At 39.0% G+C, this 20,640-nt stretch overlaps 1 protein-coding gene across 2 annotated transcripts; it reads right to left on the reverse strand.

Moving 5' to 3' along the window:
- Positions 1 to 41: 41 nt before the first annotated feature.
- On the reverse strand, positions 42 to 19,362 carry nup205 (nucleoporin 205). 2 transcript variants are annotated; one of them, XM_082182064.1, is made up of 41 exons: positions 19,247 to 19,362; positions 17,797 to 17,939; positions 17,260 to 17,431; positions 17,020 to 17,164; positions 16,178 to 16,337; positions 15,863 to 16,091; positions 15,559 to 15,723; positions 15,145 to 15,320; positions 14,825 to 14,941; positions 14,437 to 14,574; positions 14,057 to 14,207; positions 13,766 to 13,974; positions 13,223 to 13,405; positions 12,963 to 13,013; positions 12,285 to 12,494; positions 11,956 to 12,193; positions 11,163 to 11,352; positions 10,911 to 11,031; positions 10,750 to 10,828; positions 10,500 to 10,664; positions 10,271 to 10,395; positions 8,249 to 8,363; positions 7,509 to 7,658; positions 7,358 to 7,429; positions 7,103 to 7,260; positions 6,919 to 6,999; positions 6,640 to 6,831; positions 6,317 to 6,521; positions 6,103 to 6,201; positions 5,719 to 5,864; positions 5,301 to 5,614; positions 5,078 to 5,216; positions 3,698 to 3,824; positions 3,543 to 3,616; positions 2,428 to 2,559; positions 1,733 to 1,838; positions 1,476 to 1,633; positions 1,256 to 1,385; positions 978 to 1,082; positions 825 to 883; positions 42 to 357 (listed from the first exon to the last, which is right to left on the reverse strand). In XM_082182064.1, exons 1-41 carry the CDS (start codon positions 19,272 to 19,274, stop codon positions 205 to 207), a joined length of 5,910 nt encoding a protein of 1,969 aa, XP_082038190.1. In that variant the 5' UTR covers positions 19,275 to 19,362; the 3' UTR covers positions 42 to 204. The 2 variants fall into 2 exon arrangements, with proteins under 2 accessions (XP_082038190.1, XP_082038189.1); XM_082182063.1 differs by having other exon boundaries at positions 7,358 to 7,432.
- Positions 19,363 to 20,640: the final 1,278 nt, after the last annotated feature.

Genomic DNA, 20,640 nt, shown 5'->3' on the forward strand with positions numbered 1-20,640 from the left:
CGCATATTTTGCCAAGAAAAATCACAGGAACAACAGGGCTGTCTGATTAGAAAACCATTTATTTACCACATTAGAAAAAAGCAGAAATCCAATAGAGATCTTCATAACAAGACAATTTAATGTGTTGATAGTTATCAAAACTGCAAAAAGCACTTGTTTGACACCTAATTGAAAAGAATAATGTTCCGCACTATTTGTGATGGTTCAGCCTTTGGCATGATGCACTAGGCCCCGGATCCTGCGCGTCAGGGCTTGGATGAAGGTGTGACGGGAATGGGTTTTACTATACAGCCCCTCGACCTCCAGCAACTTCCTCTGGAGCGGCTCACTGAAGCTGTTCGCCACATCACTCTGCAACTACACAAACAAGAAACGCTCAAAAACAATACCAAGCAGACATCTGGATAAGTACAGAATCAGTAAGATTTCTTTATGTTTTTGAAAGTCTCAAAGAAACATTGTGGAATATTTACAATTTAAAATAACTTTTCTAATTTAATATATTTTTAAATGCAACATATTCCTCTGATTGCGAAGCTGAATTTTCAGCATCATTACTCGGTCTTCAGTGTCACATGATCCTTCAGAAAATATTCTAATATGCTAATTTGCTGCTTAATATTGCTCAGTAGTAAACCATGACATTTTCTTTTCAGTATTAGAAAGGTCAGCATTTATTTGAAATGGAAATAGAAATGTCTTTAATGTCACTTTTGATCAATTTAGTGCCTTGGTTGGGAACCTGTGGCTCTTTGACAAAAATCATGTGGCTCGCCAGTTCGCACCCTTCACCAACATATGATCATTTAAAACTTGCAATGTACCTGTTCAATATCTTGCTGGCTCACTCTTGACACACTTAAACCTCTGCTGCCACTGGGATCTACACAGAAAGAAATTGGTCAGACATTTGATAAACAAGTCTTTCATGCAGTTAAAAACAACCTAAAACTGAACTTTGAAGAAGAACAGCTGACCTCTGTAACCTGGCAGAAGCGAGTCTTTGGGGTCAGTGGGAGTGCAGTAGAGCAAGTAGAACTCTAGGTGGCGCCAGATCACAAACAGGCACGTCTCAATGATATCTTCAGAGAAATGTCAAGAAAAACATGCAACTGCTGTCCACTTTCAAGGTGTCAGATTGTAATCACCAGAAAAAATAAACTCGAAATAAACAGTCAGAAGCTTAAGAAGTTATTTTAGAAAGCAAATCGGAGCATTTCTTGATTTCTCAGGCAATCTTTATGTGTTAGGATACAGGAACAGAGGGCAAGAAGTTTGGCTCTGTTGTTGACCAGCTGGACGAGCCGGCGCTTGGCAAGCACGTTTCTCTGCACTGATGGGATCTTTTCCACTCCACCAGAACCAGACACCAGACCCTGGCACAGCTTTGCACACAAAACGATATGTCAGGCATAGATAATTCTGTATCTTTTAATCAAACAGGCAGAAAAAGGCAGCAATGTCTGCATGTATACCTCCTTGAGTTCCTCAGGAGGAAGCTGTTCCACTCGCTCTAGCTTGTTCAGGCTCTGTCTGTGGCTGTCATGGTATCGGAAGAAGTCAGTGGCGCTGTTCTTCAGTAGGAGCAAAACCAATCCCAGACTGGGCACCCGCGCGGAGGGAACGGACACATCTGATCCAACACAATGATGCACAGGGAAAAGCACAGTTAGTTTACAGAAGCCAGCCAGTATTTTGTCAACATAGACACTAAACAGTCACAAAGACCAACCTGCTGGCTCACTTGCTGATGGGCTGAACAGGCAGAGAGAGAACTGTGCTTCAGCTGAGCTTTGCAGCAGTAGTGTCTGGCAGTACTCCATAATATTAGCACAAATCTGAGAAATCACACAATACACATTAGAGTGAAACATCAACTTGTGCCCAGATTTTTGCCCTGATCTGCACTCTAGAGAAGTTGATACTAGTTGCCCGTCTGCAGATTTTAGGCAATTAGAGTTGACAGATTTCACAGAAAATCTCAGGCTTTTCACACTCGGCTTAACACCAGGTTAGAGGTCTGCACGGGATGGATTTTTCAATCCCACTCCCGCCCGCAAGATTATCTACCGCTCCCGCCTGCTTCCGGCAAAAATATGTTTGCATCCCTGTAATTGGTAACCCCGGGGTAAATCATGAGCAGTGTGAAATGTGAAGCAAGATAACCCAGGAATCTTTAGAATGACCCAAGGTCAACTACTCAAGTGTGAAAAGCCCTATAATGTATGCTGGGCACAGACTTTTTTTTAACATCAGACTATGAACATGTTTGACATTTTGAGCTAATTAATAACATATTGTTTTAATTTATCATGAGTCTCCAAGCAGGTCGAGGCACATGTTTCTGCATGAGTGTGTTTACAAAATCAGCAACTTTAAGATGCTACAGAGAGGAGTAAGTGGTCACTATGTTTCCTGTGACATCACCTGTTGCATGGCAACCTCCATTTCCTCTCTCTTTTCTGCAAGGTCGCCAGGAGAAACGGTGTCCTCAATCTGCTTCAGGTAGCGAGCACGATCAGTGCCCACCAACCGCACGAGCAGAGACAACGACTGACGCTGAAGGAGGGAGAAAGAGGAAACGTCACTCATGTTGTAAACTTCATACATTTACAGAATTTTCAGCTTTAATGAGGTCATCTAGGGGTGTAACGATTCACTCGTTTTCTCAATGCATTGATTACAAATCCTGACGATGCATATGCATCGATCTTGAAACACGGATTTTTGAACTGATTTAAAATGCTAAGAATCAAAATGAATCACAATTCGATAGCGATTTAATGCTTTAAAATATATAAAACATTAAATGACTGCATGCACTAATTAATGCATTTTTCTCATTGACACAAGAAGGCTTTTCTTACTCTTCAGTGAAGAATAGTTTAAGATTAGTTGGGAAAGTGCATGAAATTCTAGGGTAGTCTCTCCATGCAAGCATTGTGTTTAATGTACCTGGAAGACTGTAATAATGTTGTGTAGCCTATACATTAACACTATCCTACACAATGGTTAACATTATTAACAATACTTTTAAAAGACTTTAAAATCTTGGCATATGTACATTTCTACATATGTCCATTTTTATAAGAAATAAAGTGATGTAGAATCATTACTAACATGAACTAACATCTAATGGACAAAAGGTTTGTTTGTTTTGCCCTCACTCTCTGACCCCCTGAAGGTCGCTGTGTAATTCACACCCTGACTAAGACTCATTAGGGAAAGCATTTAAATAATCCCATGAATGCGCTTAAAAAAAAAATTTTTAGAATCGAATCGCATCGAATATTATTGTGAATCGTCTGGAATCGTTCTGAATTTGCAAAAATGGTTCTTGAATTGAATAGAAAACCTATGAATCATGAATTCACTCAACCCAAAAATTCACAGCCCTAATGTCATCATAATAAACTGCGAATGGTCTTCTTCCTTACAGTTGTTGTCTTGCATATATTTAACCATTTAAAGTCAACTGGTTTCTTTTCAACTTTTCTCCCCTTTAAAAAGAGGTTTTTGAAAATCTTTTTTCAATATTTCACCTGGAATCTGCCGATGTGTCCCTGTAATTCCATAAGGACAGCACTGTTGAATTCCTGTCCCATCTCGAGGGCTCCTGAAACCCAAAATTGACATGCATAGCATTAGTGATGCATCAGTTTGTGGAGCATTTCAAACAGCTGTAGTGTTGCGGCACCTGGCAGTGCAGTCTTGCTGATGATGGCAGTGAGGAGAGAGAGTTCCTGTAGGGCACCCATGCTCATATCTTGACCATGCAGAATTGACTGAATGACATCGGAGTGAACAATGAGCCACTGGAGCACCTATAAACGAAAACACACCGTATGTTTATGTAGCATTTAAAACTATTGATGTTAGTGTTTATTTTTTATTTATTTAGACAAAAATATAATATAATATAGATGCTAACAGTGACATGCAAATGCAAACAATATGTGGTATAAGGAGAGTACTTTTATAAAATGGAAGTATTCATTTAGTTTTAATGGATTTTCAATTAACCTATATATTTTATCTACTCTTTTGATATTCTTAATTAATGTTCAGTAAACATTTTAAGATGTAGTAAGCGATTTCTGTTAATCATTGTTGAACACTTGATATTTGAAATCAACCCCTCCCTTCATTGGTCCGCCACCCAAAATGCATGAACACGCAATGCAAGAGTGGATGTCTCTTTATCATAGCAGAAGCAAAGCAAAATGAAGCTTCGCGAAAAATAAGCCAAAAATGACAAACGAACGACAAGAATTTATATATATATATATATGCATCATATATTCTTTTTATATAAAGAAAAAAAGAAATTTATACTTTTTTATTTTACAATTGATTAATTGATCAAAAGCGACAGTAAAGGAATTTATAATGTAAAAGTGCTGTTCTTTTTAAATTTTTATTTATCAAAGAATCCTGGAAAAAATGTATCATTGTTTCCACATAAATATTAAGCAGCACAACTGTGACAAGAAATGTTCCTTGAACACCAAATAAGCATATTATCATATTAGAACGATTTCTAAAAGATCATGTGAAGGAATAACTTACATTTTAAAACATTTTAAAATAGAAAATATATATATATTTTTAATTGTAATAATTAGGGATGCACCGAAATTGCGGCCACAGGTTTTTGGCTGAAAAAGAAAAACGGCCCAAAATATGAACTGAAAACATATGCCGCCCTGCCCCACAGTGTTCAGCGCACAGGTTTCACTCACTTTAGCCGCTATCACTGCATGGTGTGACGCTCAGTTGCTCACGGTCCATGCGAACACTCCACTCATGTACCACACATGCTCATCGGAAAAGCAAAGTCCGCTCAAATAACGTGCCGACATGAAATTTTTCTGTAGTAGACTTGTTTCTGTTTGTAAATAGCCCTATACTGTGCTGTTACATGGTGTGGTATAGCCGTGCTGGGCAACACTGGTTTAAGTATGCAGTAAGATGTAGTGCTACATACAAGTATATCCAATCGCTAGCTAAACTCTTTTAGCATATACGATTACGAGGTGATTCAGCTGAGGACATCATTACATGGATGTTTAAGTACCTGTGCTGCCCCCTGCTGGTGCTGCGTGGTGGTGGAGGTCAAGATGACTTGCATCAATCTGAGAGTAGGTAGCAGGATCTGTCTGTATCTCTCTAGAGGATTAGGAATAAACCCTGATGGATCTCTCTGCCCAAACACTCTGAAAGAGAAAATGAAGAGAGTAAGAAGGCAGGGTAGAGAAAGACAATTATTCATCTATAGCTTGGACTCTAGATTAGAGTACCTGAGTGCATCGTTTTGAGGGAGCATGTGAAACACCTGACACTCCACCAGCTGACTGACCAGCCCACAGCGCAAAAGCTCCATCGCACCCTGTGCTGTCTTAGCCACACGGGTCAGCAGAGCAATTTTGGACTCGTAGATGTACAGTGGTTTTAGTAGTGGAGGCTGAGGTGTGAGCAGAGTTTGCAAGGCGGCATCATCTTGTTTCAAGCTCTCAACCAGCACACGCAGGTAACCGCTGTTACACAGGTACAACAGCCACTGGCACTGTCTGTCTATAGACAACACCCTGTCCAACACTGCCAAAGCCAGCATCTGAAAAAGAGATTATGTCCTCGAGTCAACTCACTAGACATTTGGAGGTCTTCCTCTCATTCCTCATTGACCAAGCAAGATGATGATGACTTATTTGCTCTTACCCTGCCGATCTCATGGCCGTCACAAGCATCTCTGCACACCACTTCCATAAGTGCAGTGCCATAGCTCTCAATAATGGCCAGGTTCTCTCTCTGCAGCTTGGAGAAACAATCTTCAGGGGCAGTCAAACGCTCCCACATGGATGTAACTGCAAATTCAGAATTATATATTATATATTAGTGTTTATTATTTTGTATATTAGCATATATTACATAATATTGCTATGAAAATGTTTTAAGCCGACATGCTTTTCATAGGCAGATACAGAGTGAACAATCTCTCAATTTATAAAAAAAAAATTAAGGCTCAAAATTGTAGGTAGCTATGCTGTCTAGGAATGTATGTGTATGTGAATAAAATATCCTATACAGTATGTGCGTATATACCTGTCTGCAGTGTCTCAGGCTCCTCAGGTTTCTGGGCAATTTGCAGGTAGTAGAGAAGAGCGCCATAAAGGTGAGCCCGTAGACGTTGGAAACCTCCACCTTGATGTAAACAAACACCAGAGAGTAAGACAAGAAGGTTAACCATTTAACCTCTAACATGGTGGAACTAATTTACCTAGGTCGGCTGATTAGCCTTAAATGTGACCCTTCTAACCTGTGCACAAGATAAAATCCAGCAGCTTCCTCAGAATGAGGTGAAGAGCGGAGTTAGCGATCGAAGCGAATCCTGATCCAGAACCACCCTCTGGCCCCGCCCCCTGCTGCTCAGACAGAACTGATTGGCTGAGGTGTGCTGTTAATGTGAAGACCGCCCCGGCTACAATTGGCATCAATTCACCTGCAGCATCTTCCGATAACACCTAGAGAAAAGAGAGAGAGAAGGCAAGTCAAATTGCTGTTCCACATTTGGATAAAAGCATCTGCTAGAAGCAAATCAGCGTAAAAACACAATCAGTTCCTTTCCATCTGTTGTCCTACCTTGTCGTGCAGGTCCAAAAGCAGGTCTCTGATGATCAGCTGGCGCTGGTCTGCTGGGATGAGCTCTGAAGGACAGGCCGTGAGGATGGTCTCCACAAGACTCCTCCAGCTCTGCAGCGCGTGACGCTTGGCACTGAGACTACGCCGCACACGGTTCCTCTCCACCACCTGCTGCAGGACTGAGTTCACTTCCTGATACCGACAGAGACCATGAAAGAATCAGAACCAGGAAACACTTTTTTTGTATCTCTTGCCTTCAAATAACAGAGATGCATTCACCTCCATCAGCAGTGGTCTTTGCCCAATGGCCGCCATGCCCTGCAGTGCATTGATCTCTGCAACTAAAACTCGCCGGAGCAACTGAAACACGATGAAGCAATGAAAGAATGAATTGCATGTTTTATAATAAAATAAATGACAGTATGAGCTCTAGTGCATGCAGATTGGTGAGCCATCCGCATACCTTGACGTTGCAGACCGTGTGTCCCTGCTCATTGACGTGTTCACAGTTGGTGATGACCTGTTCTATCTGAGCACGCTCAAAGAAGTCCAGCTGCAGAAGCTCCGGGGCCTCCTGACTGAAGTCTATGGCATCCAAAACGCTCAGCAACCTCCTGCGTACTGAGATCACCAAAGAGCAATAGATGGTTAACTAAATATAATCTAAATCAGATTTAGCACCTTCCTTTGCTAAATGGGCGGTCGGACTTTCCCTTACCTTTGGAGACAGTGCCAAAGTGCAGGAAACCACTGACTGATCTACTCTCCTCCTCCATGCCTGTCTCTCCATCTGCTACAGATACAATAAATGCATTTACTTCAGTGCGGCTGGCTGGTCATCATAAGGAACTCTGCGAACTCATACATACCTGTGTGTAATGTGTGTGGCTGGTCATCGAGGAGGAGGTTGAGCAGTCTCTGTGTGTGTGAGCGCTGGCGGTTCAGTGAGGTCACTCTGAGCTCAATGGCTGTAGTCTTCATCAACCAGGACATCTGAGACAGAGCAGCAATCTCATTCTCTGTGGGACATAAAGATGGAATCAATCAGAGGCATTAACAGTTGTTGCTATCCTTCCTATATACCTATTTGTGAAATTATGATTAGTGGGTTACAAATCAAAGATAAAAAAAGTTAAAAGGTGTCTGGATGGGCTACTACACGACACTTCTGAGAGGCTGTTTGTCATGTTTAAAATGGATATTACACTACCGTTCATAAATTTAGGTTTAAAAAAATATGTTTTTGAAAAAAGTCTCTTATCTTCAAGGTTGCATGTATTTGATCAAAAAGACAGTAAAACAGTAATATTGTGAAATATTATTACAACTTAAAATAACAGTTTTCTATTTTAACATATTTTAAAATGTAATTTATTCCTGTGATGCAAAGCTGAATTTTCAGCATCATTACTCCAGTCTTCAGTGTCAAATGATCCTTCAGAAATCATTCTAATATGTTGATTTGGTGCTCAAGAAACATTTCTTATTATTATCAATGTTGAAAACAAATGTTTGTGGAAACTGATAATTTTTTTAATTTAGTGTACATCTTCCACTAGATGTTATGGACACACAAACTCAAAACAAAGAGTGCAGATAGGCAGTGGACCTGATAATATGAAAGGCAAGTGCTGCAGATGAGAGAACAGGAAGTCCTGACTGGTCCTGAGGTATCGCATGGTGGGCCCCGAAGTGTCCGGACACGCGCACAACTGATAGATTACCTAGGAGGAACACACAAAATATATGATATTATATTAAAATATTATTCACACAACATCCACACAAATATATTATCAGGGTTGCTGCATGTTTTTTTTAAATCAAATTTAGACTTTTTAAGATGTAATGTAATGTTATATTATATTATATTATATTATATTATATTATATTATATGTAAGCAGTACTGTAATCCATACTAAAAATATAACTACAAATACTAAACACATGTAACACAACATATAACATCTTAAAACATTGCTTAGTAAACGTTCAAATCTAAAATGCAAAAACTGGATGTAATGTGACTGAACAAATTATACATTTGGAGAACCCAGAGCACTTCAGCCTTCAATTTTGATGGTGCAAAACTTCCAACCTTGCGGTTGTGTTTGCCATCGTGTTCACCTGATTGGAAGAGCTGCTGCATATATCGTTATAATTGCTGAAGATTTTAATCACAGTATTGTCCTCCAAACAGGTTTAATAATATTTTTTTTATAATAAAAAGCACATTTAAATTCAACAAAACAATACACACAAAAAAGTTAAGAAATGTTTTAAACAGATTAAAGTGTAAAAGAACTATAAAGAACAATAATAAAGAATCCGAACCTTTTCGGATTTCAGCACAGGTATCTCCGTTTCTGATGCAGAAAAGTTAGTTCATGCATTCATGACCTCGAGACTGGATTACTGTAATGCTTTATTAGCTGGTTGTCCTGCATCCTCAATAAACAAGCTACAGTTAGTCCAAAATGCCGCCGCTAGAGTTCTTACGAGATCAAGAAAATATGATCATATAACACCGATTTTATCATCACTGCATTGGTTACCTATAAAGCTCCGTATTAATTATAAGGTATTGCTACTGACTTATAAAGCCCTAAACAGCTTAGCTCCAGTCTATTTAACGGATCTTCTATCACCCTATAATCCATCGCGCTCTTTAAGATCACTAAATTCAAGGCTTTTGGTCATACCTAGGATATCCAGAACCACCAAAGGAGGGAGAGCATTTTCACATTTGGCTCCAAAACTCTGGAATAGTCTTCCTAATACTGTTCGTTGCTCAGACTCGCTCTCCCAGTTTAAAACTAGATTAAAGTCGCATCTCTTCAGCCAGGCATTCATATAATCCTACAGTTCAAACTACAATCCGGCCTCTAGCTCATAAATGCCAGAGGAGAACTGGCCCCCGACTGAGCCTGGGTTCTCCCAAGGTTTTTTTTCTCCATTAGGTCACCTGATGGAGTTTTAGGACACCATTAGGTCACTTGATGGAGTTTTTCGGTTCCTTGCCACTGTTGCCTTTGGCTTGCTCAGTTGGGGATATTTTGGGGATATTTAATTTAATTTGATCAATCAATAAATTCCTCTTGAAACAAACTTTGTTGTATTATTTTAATTTAATACTGTGAAGCTGCTTTGATACAATCTGTATTGTGAAAAGCGCTATACAAATAAACTTGACTTGACTTTTCAGTCAATATCTAGTGCATGTTTTAGTCCATATTAAAAGGTCAAAATGTTAAATTCTGCAAATGAAACATCTCTGAATGGATCTTTCAAACATGTTCAGAAACAGAAAGTAGCACAGCCTGCTTTGTTTATGGGGTTACGGCTCTGGTAAAAATCTAAAAAAGTCTAGTTGCGAACTAGGTACTACTAAAGACTTAAAAATCTATATTTTTCAATCAGATTTAAGATCTTAAAATGTAATGCCTAGCAGAAAAAATACTAATATTTAAGACTTTTTAATGGCTTTAAAATCAGGAGATTTTAATTTCAGACTTTTAAGATTTTTTTATGCACCACGGGAACCTTGATTATTTAATAGCATATTTTAGATTTTAGCTATTAGATTTTAGATTTCAGTGTCTGAATGTAAATTGGTTAAAGTGTGTATACCTGGTAGCAGAGTTCAGCTAGTTGAGGGGCCTGTTTGATGAGCACAGGTCCAGAACGCCACTCACAGCCCCTCTGGAGCAGACTGAGGATCGCATGCAAGCAGCTCCGTGGACAGCCAAGAACACCTTATTGATGAAAACATGACAATAAGGAACAAACATTTCATGTTTCAGGCATAGCATAGTATGTGTGAGGTTCTGCATTTGATTGAGTCACGTTGAGATCTTACCTGGGTCCTGGAGGTTAGTGGAGGAAACTGGCTTCTTCACTTCATAGCCTAATAGATACAGGCCCAGGTTGGGGCCCTTTAGGTCCAGAGATGTAATCAGAAGGTTCAGGATGTGGATCTGGGTGTCATGACGGATCCGGGCCACTCGTTTCTCAGGGTCTGATTCTGAACCAAGAAAAAGGGGTGTTAGACGCTGCTTTAAACAATTCATAGATGACATTTGGTAATTTTGAGATTTTTAATGACTCACCATCTGCACTCACTCCCTCCTGAGCTTCCTCACTGTCCAGACACTCCACAAAACCAGCCATCAACTTCTCGCTCACTGCCTGCTCATTACAAAACAGTTATTTCATATTTAAAGCAACTCCTATTCATTGTATTACCTATACCCAGTGTGAGGTCTCTTACTTGATCATGTGTGAAGTCTCCAACCAGTCTGGCCTGGATGTTTGGGTAGCGTGCGATACGGCGCAGGATCTTGGCACTCTGGAAAGCAGCAGCAGGGTTAGAGCTGCTGTGGTACAGGTACCTATGAAGGCCAAACAAGTAAAATCAGCACAGGTATCTCCGAATCGGACACACATTAAAGGATTCCTGAAATTATTTGGGGGAAAATTATTTAGCTGTGAACAATATATGATATATATGTGGAAAGCAGACCTGGCAATGTTGGTGATGTGATCAGCACGTCTGCTCTGAGCACTGACGCCCTGCAGGAGCTGTTCCACAGGGGAGACAAGTAGCGATGTCTGACTTTCTCTCAGCAGATCCATAAACGTCACTTCCTTCTGCAGGGCCAGCTCCAACAAACACAGACAGTGCAGCACTGCCGACTCCAACTGCTTCTTACCTACAACCGCAGCACCGACATAATGTTATAAACAAATACAAACAACTGGAGTAATTACAGCCATACCAGTTGTCAGTCACATGATCCTTCAGAAATCATTCTAATAGGCTGATTTGCTACACAAGAAACGTTTAGGATTCTTTGATGAATATAAAGTTCAACAGAACAGAATTTATTTAAAATAGAAATATTCATACAAAATGTATTTACTGTCACTTTTGATCTATTTTTGATCTATCCTTGCTGAATAAAAGTATTAAAACTTAAAGAATTAAAATCTCAAACTTTTGAACAGAAGTTAATTGTTTTCATGTATTAAATATTACAATTCATGTACTTTAAAAAAATAAAATCATTATCATTTATATATTGAGTGTTTTATTTTCACCCTATCAGTCAAAATAGTATCAAATTATCAACTTACAAGTATTGGCCACAATTTTAATATGGCTGCATCCCCAATATTAATATTTGAATAGGCATTAAATGAATCATTATATAACTATTTTAATTACTTGGTAAAGAGTTGTTTTAAAAGTGTTACTAACAAATGTGACCAGACATCAAAAAAATGCAGAGCACGTGCAGGCATCTTATACTGACCAGGGAAGGGGGCGTAGGTGTCTAGCTGTCGAGCGCCCTCCTCCAACAGGCTGAGGCAGAGAGAGAGGGTGGGCGAGTCATTCAGCAGGTGGAACATCAAGCTGTGCCCTGGAGGCTTATGGGCCAGAACCTGTTCCCCCTGCAGTTCCACCATCTCTTGCAGGAAGTCCGATGGCTGCGGCTCATATTCTCGTAGAAGTTTGTGAAACACCTCTAGCACTGCCTCAGCTACCTCCCACTGCAGAAAAAAGGAAATAAAGATACAAGACCAAAAATGGAGGCGAGAAAGGGATTAGAGAAATGTTTAAATCTAGCAGACTGCAACAAACCTTTTCTGCTGGCCGACGGTAGGCACGTGTGGGGAAGGCCAGAAACACAGAGTCACGCAGGAAGTCAAGATAAGGCTGAAAGCCTGGTGCACGCAGTCCTGCTCCAAGATTCACCGGGAGTGCACTCTCTACCAAAGTACTAATCAAATGACAAAAGGCTCTCGTGAGTGGATACTCCTCACAGCTCGATTCAATCTCGTTCAGCTCCACCTGTTAGACGAAAACGAAATTAGTGGCACAGTAAAAGCACATATATACACACATCACAATTAATCAAATTAAAACTGGAATCGCAATATGGCTTAGGCTGCAGTTTAATTTAAAAAAATTTATACAATGTCGGTCGTGGTGTGAAGCGTGCTACTGTGTCCTTTTTCACGCGAGCAGCTCATGATCCAGTTTCTCAGGTCATTATTCCGTGTGGCAGGTCACAGTAAATGCCATCTCAAATCCATATCCATAAATATTGTACTGTACTGTACAATAAAATGATTATTTTTCTTAAATATTAGATTTTTTTTATTTGATTTAATATTTGTATTTAGTAATAATACAGATCATAATAATCTATCATAAAATTCAGCAAATTGTGAAGCCCTAAAAACAAGCACAGCGAACTTGAAGCTTTTTAAATCACAAATAGCCCTAATACGCAGCATACATGACAAGAAACTGTACCTCAATCCCAGCTGCCTGTTTCTGTCCAGGGGCTTTTACTGTCTGCAGGATCTGAGAGGGGGAAAAAACAGCATTGATCAATATCATTATAATCAAGTCAACTCAACTGAAAAAAGCCACTAAAGTGGGAAAGACCACACTATCTTTGTTGAAACTGTTTAACAAATAGATTTTCTTGAAGATAGTAAAGCTTATTCAGTTTAAACATTCATTCTTTTAGTGTAGGTCAGTTTGGCATTATAGGCTGGAGTTTTATTCACCTGGGTGTACTCCAGAGATTGCCAGAGGGAGGCAGCGATCTCGGGCGATTTGCCAAATGCGGCGAGAACATGCAAAACTTGAGCTTTCAGCACGGGCTGAACACTGCACTGCAGCAATCCCAGCATCACCACCACAGGCGTCCACTGAGGGTGTTCACAAAGAGCCAGACGAGCATTCTCACTCTGAAAAATAGAACAACATGTTTAAACAATGACATGCCAAGAGCACTTTTACCTGCTAGATGATGTGATGAGGGCTGGGCAAATTCTTTAATTTGAATTTGATTCAATTGTGATTTATTCTTGAATATTTCAGTTTTGCTTTGAAATCAAAACAAAAAAAAGTGTCATTTATTCATCAATCTGACTAAAAATGAAATGCAAAAGAGATGCATCCCAACTTGCTGAAATTAAAAACATTGTTTAATGCAAAAATTATTTTGCTCAACATTTAGAATTATAATTGTTCAATTAATCAACTGATATAGTGATCTTTCACTATATATATATATATATATATATATATATATGTGTGTGCTATACCCAGGTGATGATGGTGGTAAGCAGCTGGAGGAACGCAGTGAGGCCTTCTAGCTCTCTCTGAGTGATGCCTCTGATGGGTGGGTGGCGGTACTGTGTGCTGTCGGCATTGGGCACGTCACGTCGCAGGTTCTCATGGTAGAGCATAAGAGAATGAAAAAAGTGCTCCCACGACACTAAACTGCCCGACACTCCAGCCTGCCGGTTCTCTCCTGAAACAGTCATCATAAACAAATTGTTTACAACAGCACTCATATTACACTATTCACTTTTAAGATCTGAGGGTGCAGTTACCGTGTGGAGCACCATTGGTTTTAAGCAGACTAAAGCAGTAGTGGGAACACTGAGGGCCATTAGCAAGTCCGTTCAGCATGCGCAAGTAAGGGATGTAGAGAGTAGCAGGGAGCAGATCACCCATCTGACGCACAAACTTGGAGAGAACCACCTGACGTGACACACACAAATGTATATTCAAATTTAGGACTTTATTTCAAAGCAATGGTGATGAATCATGACCTGTGGAGTTTAAACCAGTAATGTGTCATTTAATGTTTCATGTCACATCACCCCTAAATATATTTGGGCACTGCACATTGTTGGACGAGCACTTTTTTTCTATAAAAATACATCTTTAGTATAGTTTAGCATAGTTAGCCAGTATTTTTCTGACACACCTGTTTGTGAGGGGGTCTTTGGGGAGGTCCTCCAAGAAAAGATCCAGTGAATGAAGTGTGCTGAATAGACTCAGATGGACACCAGAACTCCAGGGCCAGCTCAAGTTCAAATGGATCTTTACTATAAAACTCTCCAATCTGAAACACAATATTACATTAAATAAATACAGCAGTAATTACAATAGTTAAAAAGTGCTGATTAGTGATATAATGCTTCAGTGTTAGTAAAAATGGGTGCATGAGATCCTAATTAAATATAATTGAGATTTTAGAAGCAATATGTAAAGATGCAATTCATTTCCTGGCTGTAGAGAGATGATGTGCTAGAAAGAAATGCTGAAGAATTCATCAAGTCTATAGTACATGATAAATGTAAAGGGATGCTCACAAGGATCATGAGGTGGTCCAGGTCCTTGCGTAGAGATGATGGTGGCTCGCTGCCCATCTGCAGAGCCATGTGGATCAGTCGAGCATCTTCATCAGCACGGTTACGCAACTGCTTCACCTACAAAAATGTAAAACATATTCAAATAGAGTGTTACTTTGAATTGTAATAATATTTCACAATACTACTGTTTTGCTGTATTTTTGATCAAATAAATGTAGCCGTGGTGAGCACAGGATAAATCTTACAGAGCCCAAACTTGTGACCGATAGTGTACAGTATATGAATAAACAGCTAAAAAATGCATGCACTTCTCCTCGCACCTTCATTGGCATAAGAGCCAGGAAATCAGTAATCAGAGAATGCAATCGGCGAGTGTAGAATTCTTCCTGGCTGAAGCCATCACTTCCCAGGATGCCCTCTGTCAGGAAGAGGAAGACACCTCCCAAAAGCGCCTGGTCTGCCAGAGCCTCATCTGCCTCAGTGTACTCCACTAGAGCTGAAAAGAAAATGATTGAAATTGGGCGAGAGTACATTAAACTGTTAACAAATCTAGAAATGTTTTCATGCATTTTCAAGGTTTATCTACTATTTGCCTCTAATCTATAACAAATTATAGCATATACAGATCACATAAAAGCTGTAACTATGACGCATCATGAGATAAACAGCTGAAGTAAAAGTGATTTAGAAATCAGCAACGGCCTAAGCTATGGAAGGGGTTGTCGTGTAGATACCTGCGCCCTGAGGAAGTTGTGACAGGGCCCGCAGAGACAGAGCCCAGGCCAGCTGCACCACTGCCTGCAGTCCTGGAAGCTTCCAGCCCTGACCCTCCACCAGCCGATTGTGCACTGCGGCCACATACTGCTTCTCCGTCAGTAGAGGCAAAGCCTGGAGCAAATCTAATCAACACACACAAAATGTATTTGTGAAAACATAATATTATCTACTCTACGGAGTAAACAACAACATACTTTTATAAATGTGGATAATAATAAAGCATTTAAAGCTACCAATGATGGTTGAAAAAAGCAAGAATACCTTCTCTATCCTCTGTTCCTTGCTCCAGAAAACTAACATCCAGACAATAAAGCAAGGCCATGACTAAAGCAAGGTTGACTCTATCCAATGAGCCATCAGCCTCGGCAGTCACCGTCTCCAAGTGACTGATGAGAGCCAGGGTGTCATCTTTGCTTAGAGGTGACTGGCATGTCCAGGCAAACAAACACTCTGCCAATGACTGTCGGCACTCTTTGATGAGGTCAGATACCTGTACCATATGAAAAATACTTTAATACTGTCTATTTACATTTATTTGCATATGTAATTATCATCAATTTGTATAGGATGCTTCACCTCTTTCCTGTGTTTCTCATTGCCAAGGCCCCGCTCTTTCTGAAGCCTCTCAAACACACGGGTCACGCTGACATCCGAGATCAAGTTCAAGATTTGCTTGGTCAAACCCTGAGCCATCAGCTCATCCGTGAACCGTGTGGTGAGATTCACCAGTTCAGGACTACATGGGAAGAAATCATGACAATACCAAAGAATTACATTTAAAAAAAACTTAACATTTTTGACAAACTCAAACTTATTTTATGCTTTGACTTAAATCCCATTGAAACATGAAGTTGGGACAGAATTCGATGACATTTTAAGCTTTTACGTATCTGGATGTTAACAAGTGGCTAAATGGGACTACAGAGGCTGTCAGGGACATTAAATGTCATCACGCAGAACAGGTAAACTCACTACTGTCTCTACTCTCTTTGTGAAGATTTTCTTAAAGAACAAAATGTATAAACATTTGTTGGTCACAGAGCATATTTTCATCAATTATCCAAACGCCAATGAAAACTTCTATTGGTTTTTTGTTGATGGAGTAGAGTGATGCAGACTTTTGGTTTGGACTACAAAAATAACGCCATCCCTGCAGTAATCTACAAAATGTGAATGTATCAGCTAGAGTTTAACAGAATGCTAGCACATAGATTGCCTCACAGCTAACAGATAGGACTAAAAGCTTCATGCGGTCTGTAATAAAGATTACGGGTGCAAAATCCCTTACAGAGTGATGCAACCAATTTTGTGAACCTCTTGGATAAAATGTTTCCTAAAAGGGAAGTATGGGAGAAGCATGGAAGAATGAGCTTTGTGAGACCAAATCATGGAAGCGGCATAAAGGAAGAACAGCAAACCTCAAGTCAAGTGTGAACGTCTTCCCGTGTCTGGACTGGATGAGCGAGCGGAGCGAGTTGGCCACACAGCGTTTGCCATCCCAGTAAAGGAGCACAGCTACCAGGCCTCGAGTCAGGCCGGGGAAGTGAGGCTGCTGGTGCTCTCCTAAAAATACACATGAAAATCACATTATTACAAAGCAACTTCACTGCAATGACATCATTTCAACAGTCCCGAACGAGTATCTTGAGTGTGTGTACCTGCCAGCAGCAGTTCAAGGGAGGCTAGTTCTCCCAGGTCAAAAAGGTCACTAAGGATGAATGCTTCTGAGATGAGCTGCTCAGGAAGCAGTCGTGCTCCCTGCTGGCCCTGAATAGCGATGCCTTCAGTGCTGGCTTTCCGAACCTTCTCTCTTTGTTCTGCACTCTTCGGCTGTTTTGCGCAAAAAAAAGAATTGTAGATAAATTCAGATCGGTTTCGTAAATAGATTTTTTTATTTTTTTTTATCTGATTCAAAAGACTGAATATTTTCAATTAAAAAAGACAAGCACACAAGTCACATGGTCCACTTTTATGATACTTTGATGGCATTTACAACAAATGCTAGAACGTATTTTGAAGCTTTCAAATCAGGTTACAGATAAAAAAAAACAGGATTTTCCGTTTATTTCCATTTCACAAGTAATTCATAATTTCCCACTAAACTCAACAGTACAATTACAGGTTTCCTTCCACATGGGTTGTCTTTAGAAAAATGTACTGAAATGTTTTTGAATCTATGGAAAGTAAAAACCTACTGGGTTTTTGAAGAGGGAGAGGAAGTTGGGTTTGTGTTTCTTCAACTGCAGATCTAAAAGATGAACGCTCTCAGGCTGACGGCTCCATATGGCGCCCTCCACGGCTTCCCAGAGTTCTTTCAGCGGGCCCCACAGACTGGCTCCTGCAAACCGATTCAGAATATGTCACGGAAAATTTGGTTTATGTCACATTAAAAAGGGTATAAGAGATTATAATGTTCAGTAATATTATCAAATTGACTGCACCGACGCTATTGTATGAGAACAAAACTTGAACTGAATTGAGCAGGACGATAACACCATTGTTTTCTGCAGAGCTGCTTTATAGCTCATTTGACTTTGATTCATAATTGACAGACGTTGCAACATCGACATTGTTACTAAACTGAACTGAATTAACACTGAACTGACTCGATCTGAATAATGACACCATTGTCTTCTTATAGCTGAATTGTACTAATTTCATAATTGATGAACAGTTATTGAACTGAACACAGAACTGACTTAAGCTGATTAGCTGAATAATGACACAACTATCCTCTGTAGAGCTGCTTTACAGCAGAATTTGAATTTGTCTAATATTTGAAGAAGTTTGCATTATTGATTGTTTTCCTTTTTATTACCGAGAGGCTGCTTTGAAACAATCTGTATAAACTAAAGCGCTATACAAATAAAGGTAACTTGACATTAAATTATAAAATCCATTCTGTTTTCTGTATACATACATATCAATGACTGTTTGGAGGATATATACATAATGTATTATCTGAATCGGTTATTGTTATTTAATTTGACAATTTGTCACAAAAATGCTTTAGTGCTACCATGCTGCGTTGCCTTGACTTTAAATTAGAGGTTGATTTTTACAGCATTATCATACAGGAGGTTGTAATAAGAGAAATGAGAAGTATGGACACCAACTTGGATATCAACTTTAAATTTACTGACAACCATGGAGTAACTTACAATCGGCAGCGAGCAAAATAGGAGCAAAAATGAATGCAAAATAGATGCCATGACTTATATTTAAGTTACTATATAATAATACCACGCTAAACCATATTCTTAAAGCATTTTAGACTTAAATCAGACATTGTCTTGGCCATTATTGACCTTATTTACAAATAAAGAGCGTATGCACAAGTTAGTATTAAGAGACATTAATATTCTAAATAAACAGCTTTTTCTGGTCACACAGAGATGATGGTATTACAATGACTTTTCCTGTAATAATAATTATAATAATGTGGGTAGATAATAATAATGAATGTAGTGTGACGCATATAGCTACACACTTTCGGCATATTTACTAATGAAGTAACATGGAGAGTCGATTAAATTATTTGTACTTTAAATCTATAAAATCACATTGGTTTAAATGACCTATATTCGATACTCTATGCTGTATAAAACATGGAGTATGTTTATAAAATAGAATATACATTTATACCTGAATTTACCGCCATCTGCGTCGCCATGTCTGAAGCGTGAGTGGGCTGCCCCGAATTTTGCCTGCGTGAAAACACAACTTTCAGTTTCTTTTGTAAAGAATTTATTTTAAATTTACATTCGTGTAAATTTATGTATTTATCTTATTGTTTATTTAGTTTTTTGACAACATGGTTTTGTTATCTTTTGTCAGATAACCTCTTTAGTGAAATAAAGTTGGTAGAATGGCAAATCGGCTTAAAACCATAGCATAAAACGGATTACTGAAATAAGCGAGGAGTTCAGTGGCCGGAAAGTTGTCTCTAATTGTTTTTTTTCTAAACCATATGTTTATCTACTTTATTACTTCCATTCTATTTATTGTTAATTCGTTGTTATTTACGCGTAAATTATTGTCCAGATTCTGGCTGCAAACTGAACATAGACAGCTTTGTCACATGGTGCATGTTCCTTTTCTCATCGCTTCTAAGAATGGGCTAATCACTGTCAGCTGTGGTTACAGGGATATGGCGTTTCATAAAATCATTTTACAGAAGGTCCTTGGACTAGATCATATTTGCATTTGTATGACGGAGGCAGATTCCAGCATTGATTACAAGTAAGCGATAATAATGTCATTGTGCATCAATCAGTAAGACTAAAATTAAGGCGTCCTAACCGTCTCCTAACTAGTTTTCTGAGCCGCCAAGCGCCCCCTGGAGACAGAACCGAGCCCGTTACGGGAATTATGAGAGGGGTCCTCCATATTAGTGCCTGATAAGCTGCCTGACAACAATCCCAGGATGCGTTACATGGTCCCCAGAGCCATATCTCTATATGGCTCTGATGGTCCCCTGTAATGCTTACAACAACCACAAAGATTTTCAATTGAAATCAAATCATCAATATAAAAAATAAACACATACAAAGATTACAAACTCCCATACCTGCTAGCTGAAAAATCAGCAGTCATTTGTACCTTTTTAACATTCAGGCCTAATTAAAATTATGTTTAGGGTAGGTGCAATTAGAATATATTTATGTTTTCTTTTATATGCTCTTATTAGTTAAGCATCAGCCCACATATCTCTCCTCCCTTCACATGATGATCTTTGCCATACTTTTGGATATATATATTTTTTTTTTTTATGTTTAAATTGTAAATATAATGGGTTATATATATATATATATATATATATATATATATATATATATATATATATATATATATATATATATATATATATAATTTTTATGTGATAGCCCTATATATAATCGCTTGTCTTTCTTTGGTTGTTGTTCTTTGTGTTGTGTGTCTATTTGTCCTCAGGGGTAGGATTTTAATTTTGTTTAGAGGTGTAAATAATTTTTGCCATTTTTCCATGAGTCATTCATTGCCTAAGGGCTTCTTTTTTT

This window comes from Leuciscus leuciscus (genome assembly GCF_965113295.1).
Source record: "Leuciscus leuciscus genome assembly, chromosome: 10".
Taxonomy (NCBI): Eukaryota; Metazoa; Chordata; class Actinopteri; order Cypriniformes; family Leuciscidae; genus Leuciscus; species Leuciscus leuciscus.

Excerpts from the sequence above, each read along its gene's own strand:
- nup205 (XM_082182063.1), bottom strand. The coding sequence starts at position 19,274 with ATGGCGACGCAGATGGCGGTAAATTCAG. Across the intron at positions 16,338-17,019 it reads ACGTTCACACTTGACTTGAG|TCCTGAACTGGTGAATCTCA; the intron begins GTTTGCTGTTCT and ends CTTCCCATGTAG. Across the intron at positions 1,083-1,255 it reads ACTTCTTGCCCTCTGTTCCT|ATATCATTGAGACGTGCCTG; the intron begins GTATCCTAACAC and ends ATTTCTCTGAAG.